The following is a 25,682-nucleotide window of genomic DNA, read 5'->3' as shown; positions in this document are numbered from 1 at the left end:
TGTCTCTCACAATAATCAGACTAAGATCTAGTGATAACGAAGTAAATTTCAGTCCTCATTCTGCTGGATCTATCTGCCGCCTTTGACACTGTCAATCATCAGATCCTCCTGTCCACCCTCTCATCACTGGACATCACTGGGATTCCACTTCGCTGGTTTGAATCCTATCTCACTGGTAGGTCTTTCAGGGTGGCCTGGGGAAGGGAGGTATCCAAATCAACTGGTCACTGGGGTTCCTCAGGGATCGGTTCTTGGACCCCCTCCTCTTCTCCACATACACTACATCACTGGGTACCATCATACAGGCACATGGCTTCTCCTACCATTGCTACGCTGATGACACACAGCTCTATCTCTCTTTTCAACCAGATGATCCAACAGTAGCTGCACGGATCTCAGGCTGTCTGGCGGACATCTCGGCATGGATGAAAGAACATCACCTACAGCTCAACCTGGCAAAGACTGAGTTTCTTGTCCTCCCTGCCACTCCAACTCTACAGCATGACTTCACCATCCAGTTAGGTTCATCAACAATTACCCCAACAAACATCAGGAATCTTGGTGTAATCTTTGATGACCAGCTTACCTTCAAAGAGCACATTGCAAAGACTGCTCGATCTTGCAGGTTTGCACTACACAACATCAGAAAGATCGGGCCCTTTCTGACAGAGCATGCTGCACAACTCCTCGTCCAGGTCCTTGTCATTTCTAGGCTGGACTATTGCAATGCTCTTCTGGCTGGATTTCCATCAAACACAATCGAACCTCTACAAATGATTCAGAATGCAGCGGCACGACTGGTCTTCAACGAGCCCAAAAGAGTCCATGTTACACCTCTCTTTATCTCCTTGCACTGGCTACCAGTCGCAGCTCACATCAAGTTCAAGTCACTGATGCTTGCATATAGAACAACCACAGGCTCAGCACCCGCCTACTTGCACTCACTATTAAGAATCTAAGAAGCAGTCTGAGATGTGCTAGTGAGCGACGCCTCGTGGTACCATCACAGAGAGGCTCTAAATCACTCTCCAGAACATTCTCGTTCACCATTCCTGGCTGGTGGAATGATCTTCCCACCCCTATCCGGAGTGCTGGATCCCTGTCAATCTTCAAGCAACAACTGAAAACTCATCTCTTTCGACACTAGAGTTCATCCTAAACGTAAAAAAAAAAAACACTCTCTTTCTCTTTATTTATTCCTTCCCTTGCTAGCATGTACTTATTTGAACAATGCCTGAGACTTTAGTAAGTCGTAAGTCGCTTTGGATAAAAGCATCTGCAAAATGACTAAATGTAAATGTAAGATCTAACAATATATGATTTTTAAAAGGTCAGTTCTTAAACTATTGGTTTAAGATCCTGAATATGTGTTTACAGCCATGACTGTTAAATATAAGTCATGGTAGCCCGGGTACAAACCTTATCAGGAGTTTTCACAAAGAGGCTGAAACCTTCAGCTGAGGACAACATGAGTTTATTAGCAATGGTCTGGACCAGGTCTTTTATCTTGGTGTTGGATGCCACCTCAAAATTCTGTCCGGAAGGGTGAGAAAAAAAAGAATTTCAGGGACACTAGATGTATATTCCATGAATAAAATGCATGACTGGCATTGGCAGCAAATTGACTAGATTTCATGTTTATTCAACTGCTATTATTTTCACCATTTTGAACATTATAAAAGTTATTGAGGTGCAAACAACTACTGTAGGGCTCAAAAGAAAATTAAATAAATAAAAAGATGGTGCACTAGTGCCTGACTGGGGAGCAGAAAAAAAAGTGTGTTGATCCATGCACTGTGTGTTGCATTACCTCTTGAGAGTCATTAGGGAATTGAATTTTGTGGAAGATCTGGGTGCTGTTCTGCTGAATTGCATTAACCTCTACCTGGTGAGGTGGAAGCTTTCTGGGCTCCATTCTAGCACAAAAACAATGACAAATGTCATCTTACACACAGTAAACATACTAGCTCACCAAATCAACAATGTAGTTCTCGTCATCTGTGACCCAGCTTGTGGACCCATTTCAACTATAGGGCTACAGTAGTGTTTCCCAAATGTGGAAGTCTTTGAACAGTTGCAACAGCAGATGAAGCCGCTGTAAATTCTGTACTATCCAATCACTCAGTCCTGACACTTTCCTGGCATTTGCACCAGTCTGGCAAAGGTTAGCTTGCTAAAAGGAGAGGTGTTGCTGCGCTGATAGTGTGAAACAGTGCGTGATTTTAAAAGACTGAATTACTAGTACCTAGAAACAATCATTTTTGATTACATTATATTAAATATGAAAGCATGTGTTAAGTGGCTGTCATATGCAAAGTTGTTTTAGAACATGTAAATAAGCCAAGCTTGTTTTCAACATGTTAAACTGTTATCGACTGCTAATAGGGTGTTTATCTAATCATGCTTTATATCAGTCCAGTAATATAACACACATGCTGTTTGAGATGAGCTCCAGTAGGTTATGGCTCTCAGGTAAGCCAGCCAAAGTTCAAAGAGTAAAAAGCAATACAGGCTTTATTCTCATAAGCTTTTATACAGTGACTTTTAGTGATTCTTTAACTGAACTCACATGATCGCATTTCTTCCTGTTGTTATACCCATAAAGCAATGTGATTTCATTTGTAATGATAAAGTTTGGGTTGAAATAAAATGTTTAAACATATGTTGTGAAATACTGGCCATACCTCCGAGCCCCTTGCAGTCTCCGGAGGCAGTCTGTGGCCAATGGCTCTCGTTTGCGTGTCTCAATGAAACGCTGAGCATGTTTCAGCAGAGAGTTACTGGGAGGGAAGAGACCACAGCACAGCCACAGCAGCTGCCAGCCCTGCTCCACACTGTACCTGATTGAGAAAGAACATTTATACATGTTAACCATAATAACGTAACAGTTATTTATTTATTATAAACTAATGTAATTATAAACATAGCATCTGAAATGGCATATATACCATAAACTGCATGTTTCACAGACTATCTAATGTCTAAGAGTGAAACAATGAATCAGTTCAATGAACCTGCTGCTTGTTGACTCTCCTGTACAGCAGACAGAGGAATCGCTGAATTGAATTAATTATTTGCCTTACTAATTCAATGTAGTAGGTTTTACGGTTTCTAACATGAAAGTTTACAATTTTTTTTTTTTTTTTTTCTGAAATGCTCATTGCTTATTTAATTTCATAATGATAAAACACATTGTCACCTGAAACTCTGTAAAGTATGATTGTTTGGTCCTGTGCTGAAAATGAAATTTAAAGACTGGATGTATTGAAACTAACTATACAGCCTACCAGTGATCTAAAGCTTCTAGACCTATAAGCTGGTTAAAAGATCAAACTTAAAGGGGTCCTATTAAGGTTTTCTTTTCTTTTTTCTTTCAGTTTTTGAATTTCAGTCAGTGTGTATGTGTATGTTTGGGCATAGAAAGATCTACAACGTTACAAATCTCAAAGTCCACTCCAAAGGGAGATATTTCGTTTTTAAAAAATCCCTTTTTAAGAACTACAGCGAACGGCTCATTTAAACTACAAAGTTGTTTTCCTGTATTGTGATATCACCGCGAGTCGAGAGTGATAAGAGAGCAGATGGATCCTTTCAAATGGCTCTGGTGGTACTTTGATGTCATACACTGACCATTCTGCGCAGCGCCGCTTAAAGTGCGCCTATTCAAATAAATACAGCCTACGGAAATTCGAATGGTTGGCGGGTGGGGAGAAAGCTTCGTTGAGCACTGCACGTTTCAAAATCAAAACCCGGTGCGGGTGTTTTTATATCACTGTATTTCTGATGGAAACCGACTGTTTTCAGAAAATTCTGGATGTCATTTACATTTCATCTTGCATGTAATGTCTGATAAAGCAGCGTTTGTGAGCGGAGCTCTGCTTTGTGTACAGCGTTACCGTGGAAACCTTGCTCTCTCCCGCTCCAACAGCGCCTCCCGCTGGCAGAGAATTAATTTACATATATATGCTGCCACAAATAGTACAAGACTGTGGGACTATGGTATAAATAAATTCAACTGTATAACAGTTTCACTGCAATTCATGTTATAATGTTAGAATTAAAGAACAATAAGCATATTATATTTTGCACTTATCTGTAGTAAATGTAGTTATTTTTAAGCTGTTGTTGACATCCTATCTAAAACGTGATTTAGCCAAAAAACAACAACTTTACCACTTTAATATGTCTTGCAATATCCGCGCGTGCAAAGGTTCTGCGCCATCCTCTTGTTCAATATTCTCGGGGGTCTGAATTGATATGGCAACATTGACGAACTTGCTGTTTTGGCAAGGGGCGGGGCAGTACTGAAACTACTGAAACAAAGCTGTTCGCCAATCATAACGCACTGGGACAGCTAACCAATCACAACACATTTTGTTTTTTGGAAGGCGGGCCTTCATCAAACCCGGAACTGATCGAGCTGTTTGTGCCAGGCGGGGGAGTAAGGTATTTTAATAATGTAAATTATGTGAAAAATAATGCAATTTTCGAACCACCAAGCATGAGAGCATGTTCTAGTACACCCCCTAATCAAAATCAAGGCTTTGTAAAAGAGCATAATAGGACCCCTTTAAAAAAGCAGCAGCTTATTAAAAGAAAAAAGACTGAAGGATAAAGAGGTTAAAGTTTGCATAGTTCCCCTCACCGTTATTAAGGGCAAGCTGACTTAGGTGCAACTACAATCCCAAAAGGAAAACTATACAGAGCTATTGAGAAACCGTGCCTCTGACTCATCTTTGTATTAAGTTCACAAGTGATTATGATTTCAACAGATATTATAGTGCTGTCAAATGATTAATCGCATCCAATCGCATGTGTGTACTGCATATATTTATTATGAATATTTAAATACACACACATGCATGCATGTTTAAGAAAAATGTTACGTTTATATATATATATATATATATATATATATATATATATATATATATGATATAAATTATATGAATATAAATATATACATGTAAATACACGTAAATATTTTCATATGTTTTTCAATATATGCTGTATGTGTGTGTATTTATATATACATAATAAATAGACAGTACACACATTATGTAAACACTTATTTTGGATAAAATTAATTGCAATTAATCATTTGACAGCACTAGATATTACTCTTATTTATTGCTTGAATGTGCATTACCATTCAAAAGTCTGGGGTCAGAAACATCTAAAAAAAAAAAAAAAATTAATACTTCTATTCCACAAAAATGCATAAAATTGGTCAAAAGTGACAGTAAAGAATCTATAATGTTAATAAAATATGAATAAAATACATCTTACATAGTATATAATGTTAAGGTTAGAAAAGATTACCATTTCAAATAAACGCTGTTTTTTTAACTTCCTATTCATCGAAGAATCCTGAAAACTGCATCACAGTCTCTTATAAAAAAGTATGTTTTTTGAAAACCAAATCAGCACATAATTCTGAAGAATCATGTGACACTGAAGACTGGAGTAACATTAATATTTTACATTATTACTGTTTTTTTAACTGGATTTCTGTTAAATAAATGCAGTCTCGGTGAGCATAAGAGACTTCTTTACAGACCCCAAACTTGTGTGGTAGTGTACAGGCATTCAACAGACAATGCAGTGTTGACTTTGAGCATGTAATGCTGTTTACCGGTTGTTATTGCTGGTCATTTGTTTCATGATCTGACAGTAGATCTCATCTCTGAGCTCCTCATTTTCTGTAGGTGAGCCAAAGATTTGGTCTGTGAGTTCCATGGGGCTCTGGATCTGTCTCGTGGGGTAGTCACCCATGTACTTCAGAATAGGTGCACACCATTTAGTCAAGGAATCAGCACTATCCTTGGTCGTATCCTACCTGGATAACCAGGTTAGCTGGTAAGTTTCACTTATGGATCAATGCTTATGTAACCCTATATCAAACTACAACAGCTGCCATGTTCTACAGCTTTACGCATTATTACATTTAGATAATGTATTTGGTAAATATAAGGGCTCAACTGCTACTGTGGCAATAAGCAATGTTCAAAGATATGAGTGCAATAAATGATAAAGGCTTAAATATGTGTGGCAAAGGATATCAGTGAAGGCATTGCAGGCTAGTGGGCTTAAATCTGGATTGCCCACCAGTCTCTTCAGCAGGGGCTGTCTGATGGGTTCCCTGGAGTTGGCCCACAGCCTCTCAGGTGCTGCATTCTTAGAGATCACCTGTCTGTGGACATCTTTGATGGGCTGCCTGTGACAATGACAAAAACAACAGGTCATTCATGTTTGCTTCTGAAACGCTTAAGAATTTAGTCAAACATTTGCTGCAAGTACCTGAAATATTCAACAGAGAAATCTTTTAGAGTTGAAGGAGCCACTCTTTCAGTCATGGTTCCTTTTACAGTGTTGTCTATGATGGTCTTTTTTTGATCTGGAGACAAGCTGATCAGGCTCTTTAAAAACAGAGCAAAAAGTCAGAATGCATTAGCTACCAACACAACTATGACAAATATCCCATAATATATAGACCTTTACAGATCTAAAGAACTTAGAACTCCATAGAAAAAACATATTCAAGTTCTCACCAGGACTTCATTTGTCGGCTTCGTAAGAGTTGGAAGAATCAAGACAGCATCTGCTGGGACTGCACCAATTTCTCCTGTCCGCTCATTCTTACCCTTCAACCAGCCGCGGTCAACAGAATACTCATCATCCTTAATGAGGTAGATGAGCTCCGCCTTCTTGAAGCTGAGAAATGTTTTATCATCTTGAAAACATCCAAACCATTTTTCATTAGACAAAAACAAGTCAAATCATAGATCATGAACAATCAAATAAAAAATGTATACAGCATATTTCCTCTTCTGACCTTGTCTGTTAACCTCCTGTAGGGTCACGGCATATTGTGAACGTTGTATCAGGCCTGCCAGGAACAAGGCTACCAGATCTGAGATGTCGGTGGCCGTGATTGCATTCAGTGTGAAGTCTCCTTTCAGAGTCAGCAAACACACACATTTCCTTTCTCTGGAGGAGACGATGCAGGGAGAATATAGGGAATTTACATATTTTTGGGAAGGTATCATGTATTTATTCAATTCAAAAATATCATATTTTAACCTTTTGAATGATGGTGTCCAACTCACCTGATAGCGTTGACCCCGGTGAGCTCTGGGTAAGACAGCACCAAGAGAGTCTTTTCTCGTTCATCTAGGAATGTTATTCCCCTTGAATTAATGGCAAAGATGAACTTGCTCTTTGGTAGAGGAGGACCTGAATATTGAAATGACAAATTTAATCTCATTTATCAAGTTTTTGCTCATTATTCTGCATTAGTTGTGGAAATTATGTCATTTGCAATGTACAATTACTGTTCAGAAAATTTGGGGTTGGTAAGAAGTCTGTTTTTCTCATCAAGCCTGCATTTGATTTGACAGTAACATTGTGAAATATTAGTACAATTTATAGGGACAGTTCACCCAAAAATTTAAATTCTGTCATTAATTACTCACCCTCATGTCACTCCAACTACTACGTTCAAGGCCCAGAAAGGTAGTAAGAACATCATTAAAATAGTCTGTGACATCAGTGGTTCAGCCTTAAAGGGATAGTACACCCACAAATGAAAAATTGATGTTTATCTGCTTACCCCAAGGGCATTAAAGATGTAGGTGACTTTATTTCTTCAGTAGAACTCAAACCGTTGCAGTCTGTCAGTCAGTGGTACTCACAGCTTTGAGAGAAAAAAAAAAATATATATATATATACACAGACAAATCCAAATTAAATCCTGTGGCTCGTGACAATACACTGAGGTCTAAAGACACTAAACGTTCGGTCTGCGCAAGAAACTGAACAGTATTTATATAGTTTTTTACCTCTGATCCGCCGCATGGTTCAACTGTCCTGAGCTCGTTCACACAACAGTCAGCACGTGACGCGTCTTCTTGCTTTATGGCGGATCGCAGACTTATAAGTGCATTGCTGCCACCTATCTAAGTATATAAGAAGAAGACGCGTCACGCACCAGCTGTTGTGTGAACGAGCTCAGGACAGTTGGACTGTGCGGCGGATCAGAGGTAAAAAAACAATATAAAAACTGTTCAGTTTCTTGCACAGAATGATTGTTTCGTGTCTTTAGACCTCAGTGTATCGTCACGAGCCGCAGGGTTTAATTTGGATTTGTCTGTGTATGTTTTTTTTTTCTCTCAAAGCCGTGAGTCCCATTGATGGACATTATATGACTGACAGACTGCAACGGTTTGAGTTAAAAATATTTGTTTGTGTTCTACTGAAGAAACAAAGTCACCTACATCTTGGATGCCCTTGGGGTAAGCAGATAAACATCAAATTTTCATTTTTGGGTGAGCTATCCCTTTAATTTTATGAAGCTACAAGAATACTTTTTGTGCACAAAGAAAACAAAAATAACCTCATTCAACAATTTCTTCTCTTCTATGTCAGTGTTCGACACGCTTTCACAAGAGTATGCTGACGAACAAAAAGTATTCTCGTAGCTTCATACAGTTACGGTTGAACCACTGATGTCACATGGACTATTTTATCAATGGCCTACTACCTTTCTGGGCCTTGAACATGTCAGTTGCATTCCTGTCTATGGAGGGTCAGAAAGCTCTCAGATTTCAGTTCAGTTCAACAATTTGTGTTCTGAAGATGAACGAAGGTCTTACGGGTTTGGAACATCACGAGGGTGAGTAATTAATGACAGAATTTTCATTTTTGGGTGAACTAACCCTTTAAAATAATACTATTATATTTTAATTTATTGTAAAATGTAATTTATTCCAGTGATGGCAAAGCTGATTTTCAGCAGCCATTATTCCAGTCTTCAGTATCACATGACACTTCAGAAATCATTCTAATGTGCTCATTTGGTGCTCAAGAAACATTTTGTTATAAATGCTGAAAACAAATATGCTGCTTTGTGGAAACCATTTTTTCAGGATTCTTTGATGAATAGAAAGTTCAAACAAACATTTATTTAGAGATGTACAAACAATTTTGTAATGGCCTTTTCTGTCATTTTTTATAGTTAAAAGTATTTAAAGTACTAATTTCTTTCAAAACTTTTGAACAGTAGTGTAATACTCATCTTAGTATGTAGTACATACCAGATAACTTGGCAACTTCAAAAAACTTGGAGAAGAACATTGGCCACTTTTGACGAGCATAGTCAACCACCTCTGCTTTGACTTTATCAGACTTGGTCTGAGAGTTTATTAATGGGCCCTAACAAAAAGAGACATATTCTTGTAAAATGCTTTGACTTTCAAACAGGTGGAAAGCATTATTACGTTTATTTTAACATAAGCAATAATAGAAACATCTGTACCTGCGCATGTGCTGTGTTGACCATCTGGGTCCACTTTTCTTCTGACTTGGCCTCCAGTAGTTTGGAGTAAATGCACTCCTTAACTACAGTCCTAGTATTCTCCATACTCATGTCTGATCCAAACTGCACATAGAAGTGCTTTGCTGCAAGCAAAACAGTGTCTTCCTCCTGATACAAACACAAAGGTGAAATGCCGTAGAATGAATGACACGATGTGGTTCACTACCGTGGGATAAGATCAGCAAAAAATGACTCATTTTATCTCAATAACGCCTTTTATTGGACTCTTTCACCCACTGGATAAAGTAATTGTGTCTGACTATGAGTAAAACAAATCTACATTGGCACTGGTAACGGAAAACTACTGAATTGGCTTGATGCTGAATTCATACTGCTAGAAAGTCCAAGTCCATGACGACTGCTGTTTTAATCAGCACAAAATATGAAAATTTACTGAATGCACCTTTAAAAAACTTTGAGATAACTGCCAAAAAATAAGTACACAAATAAATTAAAGGCATAGTCCACCCAAAATGAAAATTCTGTCATCATTTACTATCCCACAAGTCATTCCAAACCTGTACGACTTTCTTCTGTGGAACACAAAAGAAGGCATTTTGAAGAATGTTGGTGTGGTTTCGGGTCCTATTGACTTCCATAGAATTTTTCTCTTAAGTCAATAAATCTACTGAAGTCAATGGGATTCAAAACCGTTTGGTTGACAACATTCTTTAAAATACCTTCTTTTGTGTTCCACAGAAGACAGAAAGTCATATAAGTTTTGAATGACATGAGGGGGGAGTAAATGATGACAATTTTCATTTTTTGGTCAACTGATACCAGACATGGTCTTAAGCACACCTTCTCACACTGGTATTCTCCAGATTTCAGGCCTCTGATGACCTGTCTGTAGATAATGTCTGTGCTGACGTTATCCTGGCTGCAGTTATGCCAAGGTGTGAAGATCTCTTTACGGAAGAAGAGACGCCAAGGGGCATGTTGCTCCTGCCCACCCTTCCTCTTCACTTCCTGCTCACACTGAGAGATGGCATCCATCACATGCTCACGGCCACTACCTAGGGACCACACCTAAAGAGAGGGAGCACAATACCATGTTTTAAATTCTAATAATACTGAAAATCTGACTCAAACTCTTAATTTGAGCGTGAGGGCTTCATACCTTGTCATATAAAGCTATGTAAAGTGAGAAGCCAAATGTGTCCTGAAGTTTGACTTTCTGTGAGAGCATTTGGCAGACCTCTTTAGATGTAGAGGCAGAATCTACAGGCAAACTGATAGTCCTGCCATCCATCATAGTTACTGAGATGCCAATGGGTTTCTTGGACTTGGTGGCCTGTGATTAAAGAGTGAGGGCATGAATTATAGTTTCAAATCTATGGTAGATGTTTGTTACTGGACCATAGGAGAATAAAGACCTAAGGGGTTTCTCACATACTCACATTTACTGCAACAATGTCATTACTTTCAATGAGCTGCCATCATTATGATGATATTCAGAAGTGTATAATTTTATCTAAATGAGCAGTAGCAATGGAAACATTGGAACACACGATTCATGTCCTGAAAGCATTATTTACACATTCTTTCCCTTTCATTTTAAACAACAAGAAAACTGATTCCTTGTCCAAACTGCATCTAATTTTTAGCAGCAATGATTTTGAAAAGCTATGGCAGGTTGTTCAGTCCAAAAACACTGTATTTGTGAATGGGGCATAACTGTCTTTACCTGGAGCTCCAGCCAGCTGGGAGGCTCTGCACGCACTCCATTGGCAACAGTGCGCCTCAGTCGGTCAGCGCAGTAAGGCGCGTATCCCACAGGACCAAAACGAAGAAAACTTTGCAGGTACTGTGAGGAGATGAGACAACACATTCAGGACTACATGATATATAGACAATTTTAAACAAATCACTTCATAAAGAAATACTGAAATCATGAATCAAAGAGTTTAATAAGGAAGACTGTCCTTTATTCACCTTGATGAAGCGCTCGGAAGGAGGAAAAATGCCCAAACAGATGCACAGGAGGATCCAGCCACGGAAGAAGCTACCGCGGTTTGAGTTCTCTTGGAGCTGCTTACAGATCTGGCAGTAGATTTCATCTCTAACAATGAAAGATATTAAGGACTTAGAAGCAGAAACATGAGACCACTAAGCAATAGATGACTTATGGTTTTAAATAATTAACAACCTGAGGTCACGTCTGACAATGGCATATCCAACAATGATATGCAACTTTTCAAGAGATGTCATTGGCCGGTCCAGGGTGAGTCCATCTGCGTTCATTTCATCTTCTTCGCTAATAGTTTGCACAGTGGGTTGTCTGGGAACTTCAGTCCCATCCTCTGCCTTTACATGAAGAGTTAATGGGATTATAAAGATTATACATTATTCATCTGTTTGTTGCATTTAAGATATGCTGTAATAATGTAGTAATGCATTGCCTTTTAATAATTGTTTTAATGTTGCTTTTATTTTGACAAATAAGAAAAGGAATAAAGACTCATGAAAATTTAATTTCAAACACGTGAAATGTTCTTAGAAATGTATTCATGTTGGTTTCATATGGTTCTGAAAAACTTTTATACCATTTTGCAGAACAGCTTCAATATTCTCAATTCTCTAAAAATGTGGTAAAACCCATCAAGTAAAAAGTAACATTTTTATTTCACCAAATACATGTGACTGCACATATTTTAATAACTCTATTTTCAAGATAAAACTTTTTTTTTTTTTTAACAATTATCAACTGATATAAATTCCTGACTTTTTACAACCTGAACTAAACGCATCTTGTCTTAAACAGGTCAAATTACTTGATATAAGAATAAATGACCTTAAGAAATAATCTAAACTAATAATTAAAAAAAAAATATATAAATTATACACACAAAATTGTATGTATATTATGATTTCGGTACAGCAGGGGGAAAAACTAAACTTTTTTTCTTTTCTTTTTTAAACAAACAGTGGTTTACTGAACAAGTTTCTCTTTCTTTAAATACATTCAGTTATAGTTTAAATTTTCTTACCTCAGCTTATGTTTAAAACTATAGAGAGCCCTTTTACATTAGAAGGTTACAATTAGGCCTAACAACTTAACCCAAACTTAAATTTAATTACTATTTATTTTTAAATAATGATCAACATTAAATTTTAAAAGAAATTTTATGCAAACTGCACATAATTTCACATGCGAAACCAAACCGAAAGGGTTCGGTACAAATACGCGTACCGTTACAACAATATATATATATATATATATACACACACACACACACACACACACTTTTCCTATCTACTCATTTAATTAATCAGATAATGAGTGTCACATCATTGACCAATTTGCAATGTGTCTCACCTCTTCTGCTATAACAGATGGTTTTCTACTGGTTCTTCTGTTGGATTGAGGCCCCTCAGGAGCTGTGGAGATCCTTCTGTTTCGAGACATTTTGTCAGTGAAAGTTGAAGCCTTTCTGTTTTTTGGACCCTGCTCTGGTATGGCAGATAGTTTGCGGCTTGGAACACCATCATCTTGGACAGATTTTTTGTTCCGGGCCAGTATGTCTGTAAAAGTTGAAGACTTTCTGTTGCGGGAAGCATCTTCTGGAACTGTACTGAGTTTCCTGTTCGGGGAGTTTCTTGTATTTCTCATTCTCTGAAATAATGAGACATCAACACTTTCAGAAAAGACTGCAGGATTTCTCCTTTTTTTTTTTGAGTTGCTAAAAGACCTGTATTGCTGGTCTTAGCTGGTCTCCCAGCGTGTCCAAGTTGGTTTTTAGCTGGCCATCCAGCTAGTCTGACCCGTTGTTTTTTTCAGCTGTAAAATATGTAATAAAAAGGAGCTTCCTCACCTGGTCCAGGCCCACCATATGGCTGAGGCGTCTATCCTGTCTGGAGGCCACATCCTTCTGAAGAGAGCCTTCTACAAAGGCTGGCCCACTTCTGGAGACCCCCTGAGCCTTTGGTTCAGGAAGATCACCCATAAATCTCAAGATCATCCACCAAACTGTTAGTGAAGCCTGTGGAGAAGAAGAGAAGAGCAGTAGTAAGCACCTACTGTTAATGTGACACATCAGAACATTGTCATAAATCAACCAAAAGTTGGTCAAAGTCAAAGGTGGCTTTACCATGACATCATTCTCGTCCTCATGGTAGAGCAGAGGCTGACGTAATCTCTGGCGAATGTGTGTGGGTGTGGCAGCACCCTGGAAGTCCATAGAAGCAAACTTGGAGAACGAGTACTCATCCAAATCATCATAGTCTTCCTCTGGAATCGCCATCATTGGAGCATTATCCAGATCCACCTCTTCAAGCACCACTCGCTTTCCCTCCAAGTCCTAAAAACACAACGTTTCCAGGCAGTTTTTGGTTTTAGTGTTATTGCTATCCAAACATTAACATTATGCTTTTTTGAGAAGTTTGATCTCTTACCTTAAAGCCCTCAGGTGCCTGGCCCTCCTGTCCGCCAACCATGTTAGGCAAGAAGCCAAAGATATCATCCACCATTTCCTGGTCTGTGATGGATTCCAACTGTTCAGCAGCCTCTCTCTCTTTTTTCTGCCGCAGAATTTCATCAAGCCTCCTTTGCCTCTCTAGAACAGCAAGTTCTTCTGCTCTACGTTCCTGAAGTGAGAGGGAAGCCTGCAAACAACAGAGACAGCAACAGATGAAGATGACATGTAGCCTGAGATATTTAGCAAACTGTCCTCTAAACATGGTGATTCTATCCATCAGAAAACTTCCTACAGCTCTCTTCATCTTATTGACAGATTTTCTGGCTAGAGTTCCTCTGGTGTAAGCCTGCAGAAGGATCACTGCCGCTCTCTTTCGTTTCCACTCCTTCCTTGTCAGGTAGCCTCGAGTCTGAGCCTGAAGCAGAACAGTTGCTTGTCGCTTCCGTTTATACTGCCAGGCCATCTGACGAGAGCGCACCTGAGCCCGCAGACGGGCATAACCCAGCTGGACCTGCAGAAAGACAAGTGACACTCTACATACATGTACAAGCAATGACTATCAACTTTTAGAATTTGTTAGTCTGCCGTTACAGGACAACGTACCACTCTGTAAAGTTTTCTGACTTTGTGTCCTCGCCAGGTTTTCTGTATAGTCACGGCTGCTCTTCTCTTTCTAAGGAACACTTTCCTGCAAGAAAACAAATTGGTAACCAATGTGTGAAAACTTTCTCTACAAATGTGGGAGATTATCCTCAGTTTTTTACCTGTGTTTATATCCTCTCATGACTTTCTGAATAATAAGTGCCTTCTCATTGAGAGCCCTGTCTCGTGCCAGTTCCAAAACAGTATCATGGAAATCCTGATGCAAAAAAAAGAGTCACGTTAGTATGGATCTACTTTAAAAATGCTGTAATGGTACCTGTAAAATTCACCTCAGTACCTTGAGAAACACTTTAGTCTTGCCGATCTTCCAGTCCTCTTCAGTCAGAACATTCTTGCAGATGCTTTCACTGCATTGCTTGGCACTCTCCTTCAATATTACAGTTAATATTAATATTAACGGGTGCAATAATGCAAAAAAGTACTTCTTTAATTAGCATTTTTTACTCATTTTCCATCTAAAAAATACTGAAACAAGATAAATTTACTTGAAGCATATTTAGGCTTAATTTAGAAGACCATATATTTAATATTATTTAATACAAATATATTTTGTCTTATGGCAAAATACACTGGCACACTTATAAATGTGCTCTAATAGATTTTAGCCATTTTGCTAACTTCCGCTACCCTTACTGAATTGGCTCACCCATATCCACAAAACTCTGGCAAAAAGTCAACAACCTAAAATCAGCAAATGTTAACAAGGCAGAAAGGAAACTGAAAATCAAGACAGAAATACTAATAGGTACCACATAAAATGATCTTACTACCAAAATGTGATCACAGAAATGAGCCCTAAACTCTGCAGATAACAACAAAAGAGTGGCCTATCCTTTTTTAAGCCAACGAGAGGGCGCTCTTTGCCTCTCTGCTCTTTATATGCTGGTGTTTGCTGATATATTGTTGGCATATATTGGATGAGGTTTTGATGGCCATTGATGTGGTTGGTCTTATTCAGACTGTGTCAAACATAAGCAAAACGGCTAAAATTGCATATAGAACCTTCAAAACCTGTTCCAATGTATATTAGAGAAACCACTGCAACACTTAAATTCATGTCAAACAACACAGAAGCATCTCTCACAGTTCTGGGGTCACAAACACTGGACTTGAGCAGCACACGGTAGCGCTCTAGAAACTCATTAAATGTATGACGAATGGGATAGCCGGCCTTCCTAATGCGGATAGTCTCCATCATTCCAGAGTAACGAAGTTGACGGATGCACAGTTCCCTGTCAAAGAGCTGAAACAAAGACAGAAAGGTTAGTCACAGAGAAAAGTGAGTCAATGGGCAGAGAAAATGAACTGAACTTACCATAGGCTTCTTGAAGTCATTGGGTTTAATACAGCGAATAAAGAAAGGCTGGCAGGCAGTTAGAGTCTTCATTAAAGAGTCCAGCGACTGACGAAACTGCCCACATAATGTAGGCACACGTTTCTTTGTATCTGTTGTTTGCTGAAGGAATAGCAAATCAAAGGTAATGCAAATTAAAAGCCTTTTATCAGCTAGATATAACTTATAAAAGTTTTTAAATAGTATTTATGACCTAAATGCCAGTGTACAACATTCGCCTTTAGCTGGTGTTAACATACCCGAAGTGAGTTTTTTGGGGTGACGATAGTGTGGTTGGAACTAGTTTTTGCCTCTGTGGTGCTGAGCTCATTGTGAAATATCTGCTTTAGTAGCTTATTGGACGATGAGTGTATCAGCTGGATGACATCATTACTCAGAGTATCTCTGTTCTTCTCAAGGAAACCTATATGCACAGAAAATTTCATTTTAGATATTTTTAAAGCCAAAAACTAATGTGAAAGTACATCTTGAGGAACTTTGATAGCCTGTATTACCTTTGCAGTCATAGTAGACAATTCCAGCAAAATGACGGATTCCGAACTGTGTGTCGTGATTGTTTTTGGGAGGCATGTAGATTTCACCCTTCGCATGAACCTGATTCATTTTGTTAAGCATTGTAGCATCTGTGCCCTGGAGAAAATGTAAATTGTTCACAACTGTATATAAATATTTATAGACTAATTACAGATATGCAGTTTTGAGACATCAATAGTCACACATTGCATGATTATGAATTATCAAAGAAAGCCTATATTTGTAAATAAAAGCAAATATATTTTAGAACCTTAGGGAAGAGACTCTCTTCATCAATAAGCGCGAGAACGTTGAGAGGCTTTATGGCCAGAACATCAAGTGTACGCTGGTTGTCGTTAAATTCAATGTTGTTCCAAACAATGTCTTCACGGGCATATTCCTGTTGTTCAAGCTTGAAGACGTGTTTCACAAAGAACTGCTGAAGCTGCTCATTGGCAAAGTTGATGCAGAGCTGTTCAAAGCTGCAGGAAATCACAAACAAGATTAAGATAGTTCACCTCATGTAGTTCTAAACCCTGTGAATTTTTGAAAAATATCCTTGTAGTCATTTCCATTTAATGAAAGTGAATTTATAATGAAAGTGGAGTCATGTGCTACATTAATATATTTTATCTATTGAAACTTGTTTATTTTACAGCCCTAAAATCAGTTGGTTGGGCGTCAATAGCATCAAACGTTATTGGTTCTCGCATATCTTGTGACCAATTGTAACTAACATTTCAAACTTGACGTGACACATGTTATGGGGTAATATTTATCATGAGATCTACAGTGAGAGGGAGTAAAATTTTCACAGAACAACAACTTATTTTGGTCTGTTCGTCACACCACTATCATATGGCAACTGAAGACTGCAAACAACTTTTTTTTATACGTTTATGATGTGTTTTTGTTTTTTGAGTATAACAGCCCCAGTCTCCATTCACTTTCATTCAGAGGTGTAAAGAGTACTTGAAAATCATACTTGAGTAAAAGTACAGTGAAAATGACTCCACTACAAGTTACAAGTCACCAATTCCAAAACAAACTGAGTAAAAGTCTTAGAGTATTCTGATTAAGCTGGGGAAAACAGGCAGAGGCAAGGATTTCATGGAAAAACTAGAACAAACAATAAGCCAAAACCAAAGGGAACAAAGAACAGAATGACGGGCAAACAGACAACCATTAAATTCAACAACTCACAAAAAACTAAAGAAACACTAGGGCTATATATATATATATATATATATATATATATATACACACACACACACACACACACACACACACACACACACACACACACACACACATATATATATATAGGAGGCTAACAAGCTTAACAAGATAAGATACAAACACCACAGGAGACAGGAAGTCACAAAGTCCAAGACAAGGCATAGAGAACATGCAACAAAAACAAGAAAGAGCTGATTTGTGAAGAGAGCAATCACATTTATTTTCTAAAACCAATATAAAACTGAACACCTCAAAATTGCAAAAAATAAAATAAAGAAAGAAAGAAATTAAAATTAAAAAATGAAATTAAAAAGTCAAAGTCTTCTTGCACTGGATGTGCTGGTTTCAGCCTCATTTCCAACTGCAGTCATGTCCTTATATCTAAAACACCTGTGATTCACAACTACTTGCTAAGGCGCTCGCATTCATGTAAAGTAGCCTTGTTGACGAGTTTGAGTGAGTAAGGGCAAAACGCACAAGATATAGTACTTTCAGTGCCCTGTAGTTGGCGATATCACATCTTTTGTAGCAGAAATAAACTGCTGCAGAAAAGCTAGGTACCATGCAAAATGTAATGTGTAACTGCAACACTCATTTAAAATGTAGTGGAGTAAAGAGTACAGATACTCATTCAAAAATGTAGTGAAGTACCGAGAGTAGAAGCTGTTAATATCTTTGATACTCAGTACAATTACAAAGTATCCAAAAAGATACTCAAGTACAGTAATTAGTTACAATTACTCCAATACTTTACACCTCTGCTTTAATTAAAAGGAAAAGAGCAGGTTATATATTCTTCAAAAATCCATGTTTTGTGTTCCACAGATGTTTTGTTATGACATGAAAGACGACATGCATAAGACAAACCTGTTGCTGTTGAAGTTTTCAAAGCCGAAAATGTCCAACAAACCAATCGAAAGTCGGACGTGTTTGGGGTCATCAGGAGGAGGTTTGTAAATGGCACTGTTGACTTTCTCCACAATCCACAAAAACAGCCTTCCGTAGATGGCCTGCACACAGAGAGATGATGAAAACTCTATGCTGGAGTGTATTAGTTCTGAAATTAAACCGTATTTGAAACTACATTCAGTTGAACAACCTTTACAAAGGCATTTCTGCCATCCACTGCTTGTGCTGAGGTCAGAGGTTTAGACACACTCTCCCTGTTGGTCATCAAAGAGCGTTGTGTCAAGCTCACATCCAGGGTATTTGGGGCCACCTGCAAAAAAATCAGATCTATCGGCTTGAGCATGCTGCTCGCAGACAAAATTGGTTTCTAAATTTTTTTTTTATTATTATTATTATTACCTCTAGTAACTGTGCAGCCATTTTGAAATGTGTAGAGGAGAGAACATCACAGCTCTCAAGGTTGTTCATAATGGTTTCTTAAATAATGAAAATGGAAATAAAGCTCAAATAAGCATTCCCTCTAAAAAAAAACAGAAAGGTTTGCTCTAGTTTATGTCTCTTTATTACTACTCACCTTCAAAGTCTATATTCCCCAGGTGTAGGATGGCAGCAAGAAGCTTGTTAATTTCCCATGTGTCATTCTCTGTGAATGTCAGGATTTTCATTGCTGAACGGAAGCTGGCGTACTCTTTTATGTCATCCCGTCCTTCGCATGTAGTGCACTGACCCTATAAGCCAACATAATCATGTTTAATGTAATGATGCTTAGAAGGATAGTTCACCCAAAAATGAAAAAGAAAATGTTTAATTTATTCATCATCATTTCATTCCACACCGGAGTTTCTTTTAAGGAACACAAAAGAACTTTGAGGGTCCAAACCACACTGATTTTCATTTACATCAGCACTGAAGCATATTTCAAAATATCTTCTTTTGTGTTGCACAACTATCACTTTAATCTCAATTTATCCAACCTGTTCATTCTCACTCCAAAATGACTTTATTGTAACAAATGTAAAATACACATAGAACGTGGGAGCATGGACTTCATGATGATCAGTACCATGGTGAGATAGTTGTATTCTGCAGCATGTCCCAAAGACAGGATCTTCTTTTGGTCAGGAGGCATTCCCATGAGCATGCAGTAAAAGATGTGGTAGTTTCTCTCTTGTGAGGCCTGTGCCAAAAATATGCCATTATTTATTTGGCAAATAAGCAGTTCGACATTTATTTTGATTTCACATTATACAGTCTCATATAAGGATGGTTTACCTGTTGACAAACACGTGATTTCTCGAGTAGGTACTGTTCAAAGCGGGCCCCCTCGATTGCTCCATTTTTATTGAAGTGGATGTCAATATATTTTCCAAAGCGGCTGGAGTTGTCATTGCGGACGGTCTTTGCATTACCAAAAGCTACAAAATAAGACTTGATGTAAATACTGAATTGCTTATCTGAGGAATTACAAAGTTGAGTGATGCAGGAGCATCCTCTATGTTTCTTTATAAACATCTTTACCTTCTAAGATAGGGTTAGCTTCTAGAATCTGCTGCTCAATCCAGGAGCGCTGCCCACTCACTGCCGCAAGAAACTGCAGCATGAGTTTGGTACTCTCTGTTTTTCCTGCTCCGGACTCCCCACTGACAAACACAACACATATAGACACTCTCAGAACACATCAAACAGATAATGCTGACAGAATGTATGACAGATGTTTGGAGTTGCCGATATACAGGTCCAGTTTGTTCAGGGTGTTTGTACAGCTGCCTATAACACATAAAACCTGCAATTTACAGTACAATATTGCTATGAACTGAAACAGTTAATTTCAAACCCTTCAAAAAGGTACTCTTTTTAAGAATATTCAGGCCACTTTTTCAATATAATGAAATTGAGGACATCAAAAATGGGACAAAGAGCAAAATAAGTGTCAAAGTATTTGAAATGTAAAGAAAGAAAAATATAGGTGGTTATTCACTGATAACGTTTGCATCTACAGATGCTTTGAAATGGGCTATAAAAGGGTATACAGTCATAGCCAAAAATATCGGCACCCTTGCAATTCTGTCAGAGAATGCAACCCTTCTCTCAGAAAATTGTTGCAGTTGCAAATGTTTTAGTACTCATGTGTTTATTTTTTTGTTTGTTTGTTTGCTTGCATTGGAACACCACCAAAAAAAAAAAAACAGAAGAAAAGTCAAATCTGATACAATTCCTCACAGAACCCCAAAAAAAAAAAAAAAAAAAAAAATGCACGGGACAAAATTATTGGCACCCTTAACTTAATATTTGGTAGCGCCCCCTTTGGAAAAAATAACTGAAATCAAATCGCTTCCTGTAACCATGAATGAGTTTCTTACACCTCTCCACTGGAATTTTGGACCATTTCTTCTTTTGCAAACTGCTCTAGGTCTGCTGTTTTGAGATCTCTTCACAGGTGTTCTATGGGATTCAGATCTAGACTCATTGCTGGCCATTTCAGAACTCTCCAGCGCTTTGTTTGTAACCATTTCTGAGTGCTTTTTGAAGTGTGTTTCAGGTCACTGTCCTGCTGGAAGACCCATGACCTCTGGTGGAGACGCAGCTTTCTGACACTGGCCACTACGTTGTGCCCCAAAATTCTTTGGTAATCATCAGATTTCATGATACCGTTCACACAGTCAAGGCATCCAGTGCCAGAAGCAGCAAAGCAACCCCAAAACATCTTTGAACCTCCACCATATTTGACTGTAGGGACTGTGTTCTTTTCTTTGAAGGCCTCATTTCTTTTTCTGTAAACAGTACCATGATGTCCTTTACCAAAAAGCTCTACTTTTTTTCTCATCTGTCCACAGTACGTTCTCCCAGAAGGATTGTGATTTTGTCACATAAGTTTTGGCAAACTCCAGTCTTGCTTTTTTATGCCTTTGTGTCAGCAGTGGTGTCCTCCTGGGTCTCCTACCATAGTGTCCCTTTTTATTCAGATGGCGACGGATAATGCAAGCGGACACTGTTGTACCCTGTGTCTGCAGATCAGCTTGGATTTGTTTGGAAGTCAATCGGGGTTCTTTATCCACCATTTGAACAATCCTTCGTTGTAATTTTTCATTAATTTTGCTTTTCCGTCCACGTCCAGGGAGGTTAGCTACAGTGCCATGGGCTGTACACCTCTTGATGATATTGTGCACAGTGGACACAGGAACATTAAGATCTCTGGAGACGGACTTATAGCCTTGAGATTGTCCATGTTTTTCCACAATTTTTTCTCTCAAATCCACAGACAACTCATTACACTTCTTTCTTTTCTCCATGCTCAGTGTAACACAAAACACAAAGGTTGAGTCAACTTTTCTCCATTTTAACTGGTTGCAAGTGTGATTACCATATTGCCCACACCTGTTACTTGCCACAGGTGTGTCTAAATACAAATTACAGGAGCATCACATGCTTGAAAAGCAATTATTTCTTTCAATTTTGACAAGGTGCCAATAATTTTGTCCAGTCCATTTTTTTTTGTGTTGTTGCAGTGCAAACAAAAACAATAAACACGTGAATACCAAAACATTTGCAATTGGAACAATTTTCTGAGAGAAGTGTTGCATTTTCTGACCTATTTTTGGCCATGACTATAGTATACAAGTCATATGGACCAATGTATGATAATTTTATACTACTTTTCTATCATTTGTGATACTTTATACACAATATCCTTCATCAGATAAACAACATTTTACTGTTGTGAATTAAACCATTAACATTAATAAATTATGTCAAATCAAGATGTGTATAAAGAAAGTCAATGGGTTTGCAATGACATGAGTAAATGGTGTCAGATTTTTGTACAAAAAACAAAAAGTTTTCAAATCAAACTACAAAATGTCAGTTTCGGCCAAGTATGAAGGAGCCTAAAAATGGTTGATCAACATTTTAAGATGTGAATTAAACCATTAACATAAATAAATAGTTAGATTAAGACAAGGATAAAAAAAAAAAAAAAAAGAAAAGTTAAATGGGTTTGCAACGACATGTCCATTTTTTTTCACAACCAAAAGTTTAAAACTTAGAAAATCTTAACTTAACCCTAACTACAAAATGTCAGTTTCTCCCAAGTATGAATGACTGAAAGACCTAATGATGCAGCACTGGTCTTTGCGGTTCCGTCGCATGTTGAAGAAACAGCTGTCTGCGATGGCAAAGACATGCGGGGGGAGATCACCCAACCGCCGGTCTGTGTACATCTCCACCTGCTCTGGAGTGTAGATTGGCAGCAGCTGGTAAGGGTTCACTGCCACCAGAATCGACCCTGTGTATGTCTGTCAAAACAAACAAACAAAAAAGTTGTTTCAAGGTCTTTAAAAAAGATTACAAAAAAGTCCCTGCGTTGAAAATCTATTAAGCTTTTGCAGTTAGAAGTATAATACATTTATAATGAGATCTACAGTATGTTATTGCCCAGTGCATAAACAGTCCTTTAATATCGCTGGACTTCAGGGCGGAATGTTAGATTTACTATATTACGGGTACGTCAATGTTGTATAACAATATGATCCACTCATCAGACTTGGAACTGGCTGTTTGTATAGAAACAATCTTGTTGTTAAACAGGAAGCGCAAAGAACAGTTGGTGAATGAACTGAAGTTGGTGAATTGCGTGGACAATTTAATCCCTATTTTGGTCATTTTAGGTTCACAGATCTTGAAAACTAGTATTTCAAATCATATGTTTAAATGTATACATGATTAATCCATAGTGGCGGTTAAAAACTCACATAGATTGCTCCTTCTTTGTAGCGCACTAGAAGGTTCCGTAACAGTCCAGCCTCATTTAGGTCACCCAGCCTTATCATATCATCCACACCGTTCACTGAGGTGGGATGCATGGGCTTCAGGGAGTTGTCCTTTTTAATCTTGTGCTCCTGGAAATCATGCCATAGATGACATCAGCTACACTTCTACAGTGAAGAGCAGCAGTTAACCAAAACTGGTTGCATATATTTATTACCTTTCCCTCATCATCGATGAGCTGAAGTTGCCCAGCGTCTGAAAGTCTGACTTCAGCTCCGATTTGGACCCCATCACTGCAGTCCACCCACACATAGTCTCCCTAAAGTGGTTGATCCATATTTTAAATTAAATCGTTAACATTAATAACTGTGTATGCTATAAAGACAAAGGAACTGATGATAGTATACTTTAAATCTTCTTTAAGACAAAATGTTCATACTATGCCGACTTTTCTGAACATGGACCATGGTAATACAATATTATCCTAACTTGGAGTACCATGGTATGATTACAGTAATTATGCTGTACCATTTTAATTACACATATATATCAAACAATCGTGGTATTGGTACAATCAGCATTGTGTGTACCTGTACCTGCTCAATCCTAAACTAAAGGACAAATCATGATTAGATAAATCTATGGCATTATAGTTCATACAGTCCAAGTTTATATATTAAATACAAATAAATCACATCTAATCATCTCTAATCTAAATTACAGGCCTGTATGTTTACTGAATACAATTTTGATTATTCATTTGTATTATTGTTACATTAACTATCATTTAATATAAAAATTAACCTAGAATAAAAAGTATCATGGTAATTTCCGTATCGAGATACTTCAAATAATTTACCTTCCTTAAAACCACCATGACTGAGTCCTTTTGTCCCCCACCCTAAATAATAGAACAAAGGATACATTTTAGAGTCAAATATCACCAAGAAAAATTCATTAGTGGAGATTATGAACAAAGGCAAAATGGCGTCTAACATACACGTACACATTACCTGAAGCACAACACAATAGTTTCATCTATTTATGTATAACAAAATAACTAAACCAAACCACTGAAACCATAAGAAATCCCATGTGAGCTACCTTTACCGGTGGATATTTGATGAAGTCTCCTGATCTATGAGTATTTTTTGTCGCTCTTCTTTGAAGCCAGAACAGATCCCCACAGTGTGAGTGTTCAGCCAAAAGAAATGACCTAAGGTGTCTGCACGGGAACAACAGGTGTTTATGATACTTTGACTTTGCACCCTGACTAACACATCCATAATGATAAACACAAGGAAGCTCTGTCCTCCAAATCAGAACAAAAAAGAATAAAGCTGTTATTGGAAGATGGTATAAATACCACAAAGCACACGAGAGAATATTAAGAAAATAAAGCTTCAAGAGAAAGTGTCTTTTACAGTAAATGTTAGTAAAATTGCAACAGAAAGTCAGTGTAGACCTGCACAGACACACTAGTGATGTAAATATCAAATTACAGAACAAAATTAAGACAGATAAAGAAATAAATACAATATTACTAATCTGAACATTTTCAGTTTTATGTAATGCTTTTTTCTTTTTAACAGTAAAGTGCTGAACCTTTGCACCCGTGTGACAACATATGGAGGGCTGAGCTCTGATCATAAGAGGGCAATCAAGTTGTAAATAGCATAATGTCATAGTTACCCAGGGTGGAGCCATTCTGGAAAGTCATATTTCCATCAGGCAATACTAAACTTTGCGAGAACTCAGTGATTAGAGTTCATGTGGTGTGGTGTTTTCAGGTCACAGGCAGTAGGTTCTTTCAACAGAGTCAATAGAATGAACCACGTACAGTATAAAGAATAAACCTTATAGAAATGTATATATCCTTATCAGCTGAAAACATATTTGACATTAATCTACAGAAAGAAATAAGATGAGATAAAATTGGACTCTCACAATCAACGCATGAATGCTTACTGTAATATATATATATATATATATATATATTTTTTTTTACACCATGAAGTTCATTAAATTTGTTACACATTGTAGGAAATACTAATAACAAAATTCAAATAACACTAAGCTATTTTTAAGATAGTTTGAAACATCAAATCTGTCTAGTAACATCCTTGATTAAGTGTAATTCATAAAGACTACTTAGTAATTTTTGAATGATGATCTTCACAGTATTAGAAACATATTTGATCAATGTGGAAAATATTCTAACAATAATGAAAAGAGTACTAGTGAAAGAGCAGGCCAGATTTCCTGCTGTATATCTGAAGTTTCATTGCTTCCGTTGAAAAAATAAAAAATAAATAAAAGATCCCCAACAACTTCCTGTAGCTCAAATTGTACATCATGGCACTAACGACACTAAGGTGATGGGTTTGATTCTCAGGGAAAGCAAGAACTGATAAAATATACTTTGAAAGCAACGCAAGTCACTTTG

The 25,682-nt window shown here is 37.7% G+C and overlaps 1 protein-coding gene across 1 annotated transcript in view; it reads right to left on the bottom strand.

The window, feature by feature from the left end:
- Positions 1-25,358, bottom strand: part of LOC131542666 (unconventional myosin-VIIa) — a 28,079-nt gene extending 2,721 nt beyond the window's left edge. Inside the window, exons 1-41 of the mRNA XM_058779557.1 lie at positions 24,341-25,358; positions 24,096-24,137; positions 23,454-23,555; positions 23,221-23,367; positions 22,580-22,764; positions 19,991-20,112; positions 19,745-19,887; positions 19,536-19,649; positions 19,047-19,200; positions 18,872-18,948; positions 18,663-18,782; positions 18,431-18,573; positions 16,596-16,806; positions 16,306-16,441; positions 16,051-16,214; positions 15,773-15,913; positions 15,542-15,700; positions 14,735-14,824; positions 14,559-14,653; positions 14,398-14,482; positions 14,087-14,305; positions 13,772-13,981; positions 13,468-13,677; positions 13,192-13,359; positions 12,696-12,992; positions 11,526-11,683; positions 11,312-11,438; positions 11,064-11,183; positions 10,497-10,670; positions 10,178-10,405; positions 9,317-9,484; positions 9,096-9,213; positions 7,110-7,236; positions 6,836-6,990; positions 6,552-6,733; positions 6,301-6,419; positions 6,063-6,217; positions 5,636-5,789; positions 2,685-2,840; positions 1,811-1,916; positions 1,420-1,533 (exon numbers count right to left, since the gene is read on the bottom strand). Of these exons, the coding sequence (XP_058635540.1) occupies positions 1,420-1,533; positions 1,811-1,916; positions 2,685-2,840; positions 5,636-5,789; positions 6,063-6,217; positions 6,301-6,419; positions 6,552-6,733; positions 6,836-6,990; positions 7,110-7,236; positions 9,096-9,213; positions 9,317-9,484; positions 10,178-10,405; positions 10,497-10,670; positions 11,064-11,183; positions 11,312-11,438; positions 11,526-11,683; positions 12,696-12,992; positions 13,192-13,359; positions 13,468-13,677; positions 13,772-13,981; positions 14,087-14,305; positions 14,398-14,482; positions 14,559-14,653; positions 14,735-14,824; positions 15,542-15,700; positions 15,773-15,913; positions 16,051-16,214; positions 16,306-16,441; positions 16,596-16,806; positions 18,431-18,573; positions 18,663-18,782; positions 18,872-18,948; positions 19,047-19,200; positions 19,536-19,649; positions 19,745-19,887; positions 19,991-20,112; positions 22,580-22,764; positions 23,221-23,367; positions 23,454-23,555; positions 24,096-24,137; positions 24,341-24,943 (6,498 nt within the window). The 5' untranslated portion in view covers positions 24,944-25,358. The remainder of the gene's footprint in view (positions 1-1,419; positions 1,534-1,810; positions 1,917-2,684; positions 2,841-5,635; positions 5,790-6,062; positions 6,218-6,300; positions 6,420-6,551; positions 6,734-6,835; positions 6,991-7,109; positions 7,237-9,095; positions 9,214-9,316; positions 9,485-10,177; positions 10,406-10,496; positions 10,671-11,063; positions 11,184-11,311; positions 11,439-11,525; positions 11,684-12,695; positions 12,993-13,191; positions 13,360-13,467; positions 13,678-13,771; positions 13,982-14,086; positions 14,306-14,397; positions 14,483-14,558; positions 14,654-14,734; positions 14,825-15,541; positions 15,701-15,772; positions 15,914-16,050; positions 16,215-16,305; positions 16,442-16,595; positions 16,807-18,430; positions 18,574-18,662; positions 18,783-18,871; positions 18,949-19,046; positions 19,201-19,535; positions 19,650-19,744; positions 19,888-19,990; positions 20,113-22,579; positions 22,765-23,220; positions 23,368-23,453; positions 23,556-24,095; positions 24,138-24,340) is intronic.
- Positions 25,359-25,682: the final 324 nt, after the last annotated feature.

The sequence above is a fragment of the Onychostoma macrolepis genome, chromosome 06, assembly GCF_012432095.1.
Source record: "Onychostoma macrolepis isolate SWU-2019 chromosome 06, ASM1243209v1, whole genome shotgun sequence".
In the NCBI taxonomy this organism is placed as follows: domain Eukaryota; kingdom Metazoa; phylum Chordata; class Actinopteri; order Cypriniformes; family Cyprinidae; genus Onychostoma; species Onychostoma macrolepis.
This window is presented reverse-complemented; position numbering and strand designations above follow the sequence as displayed.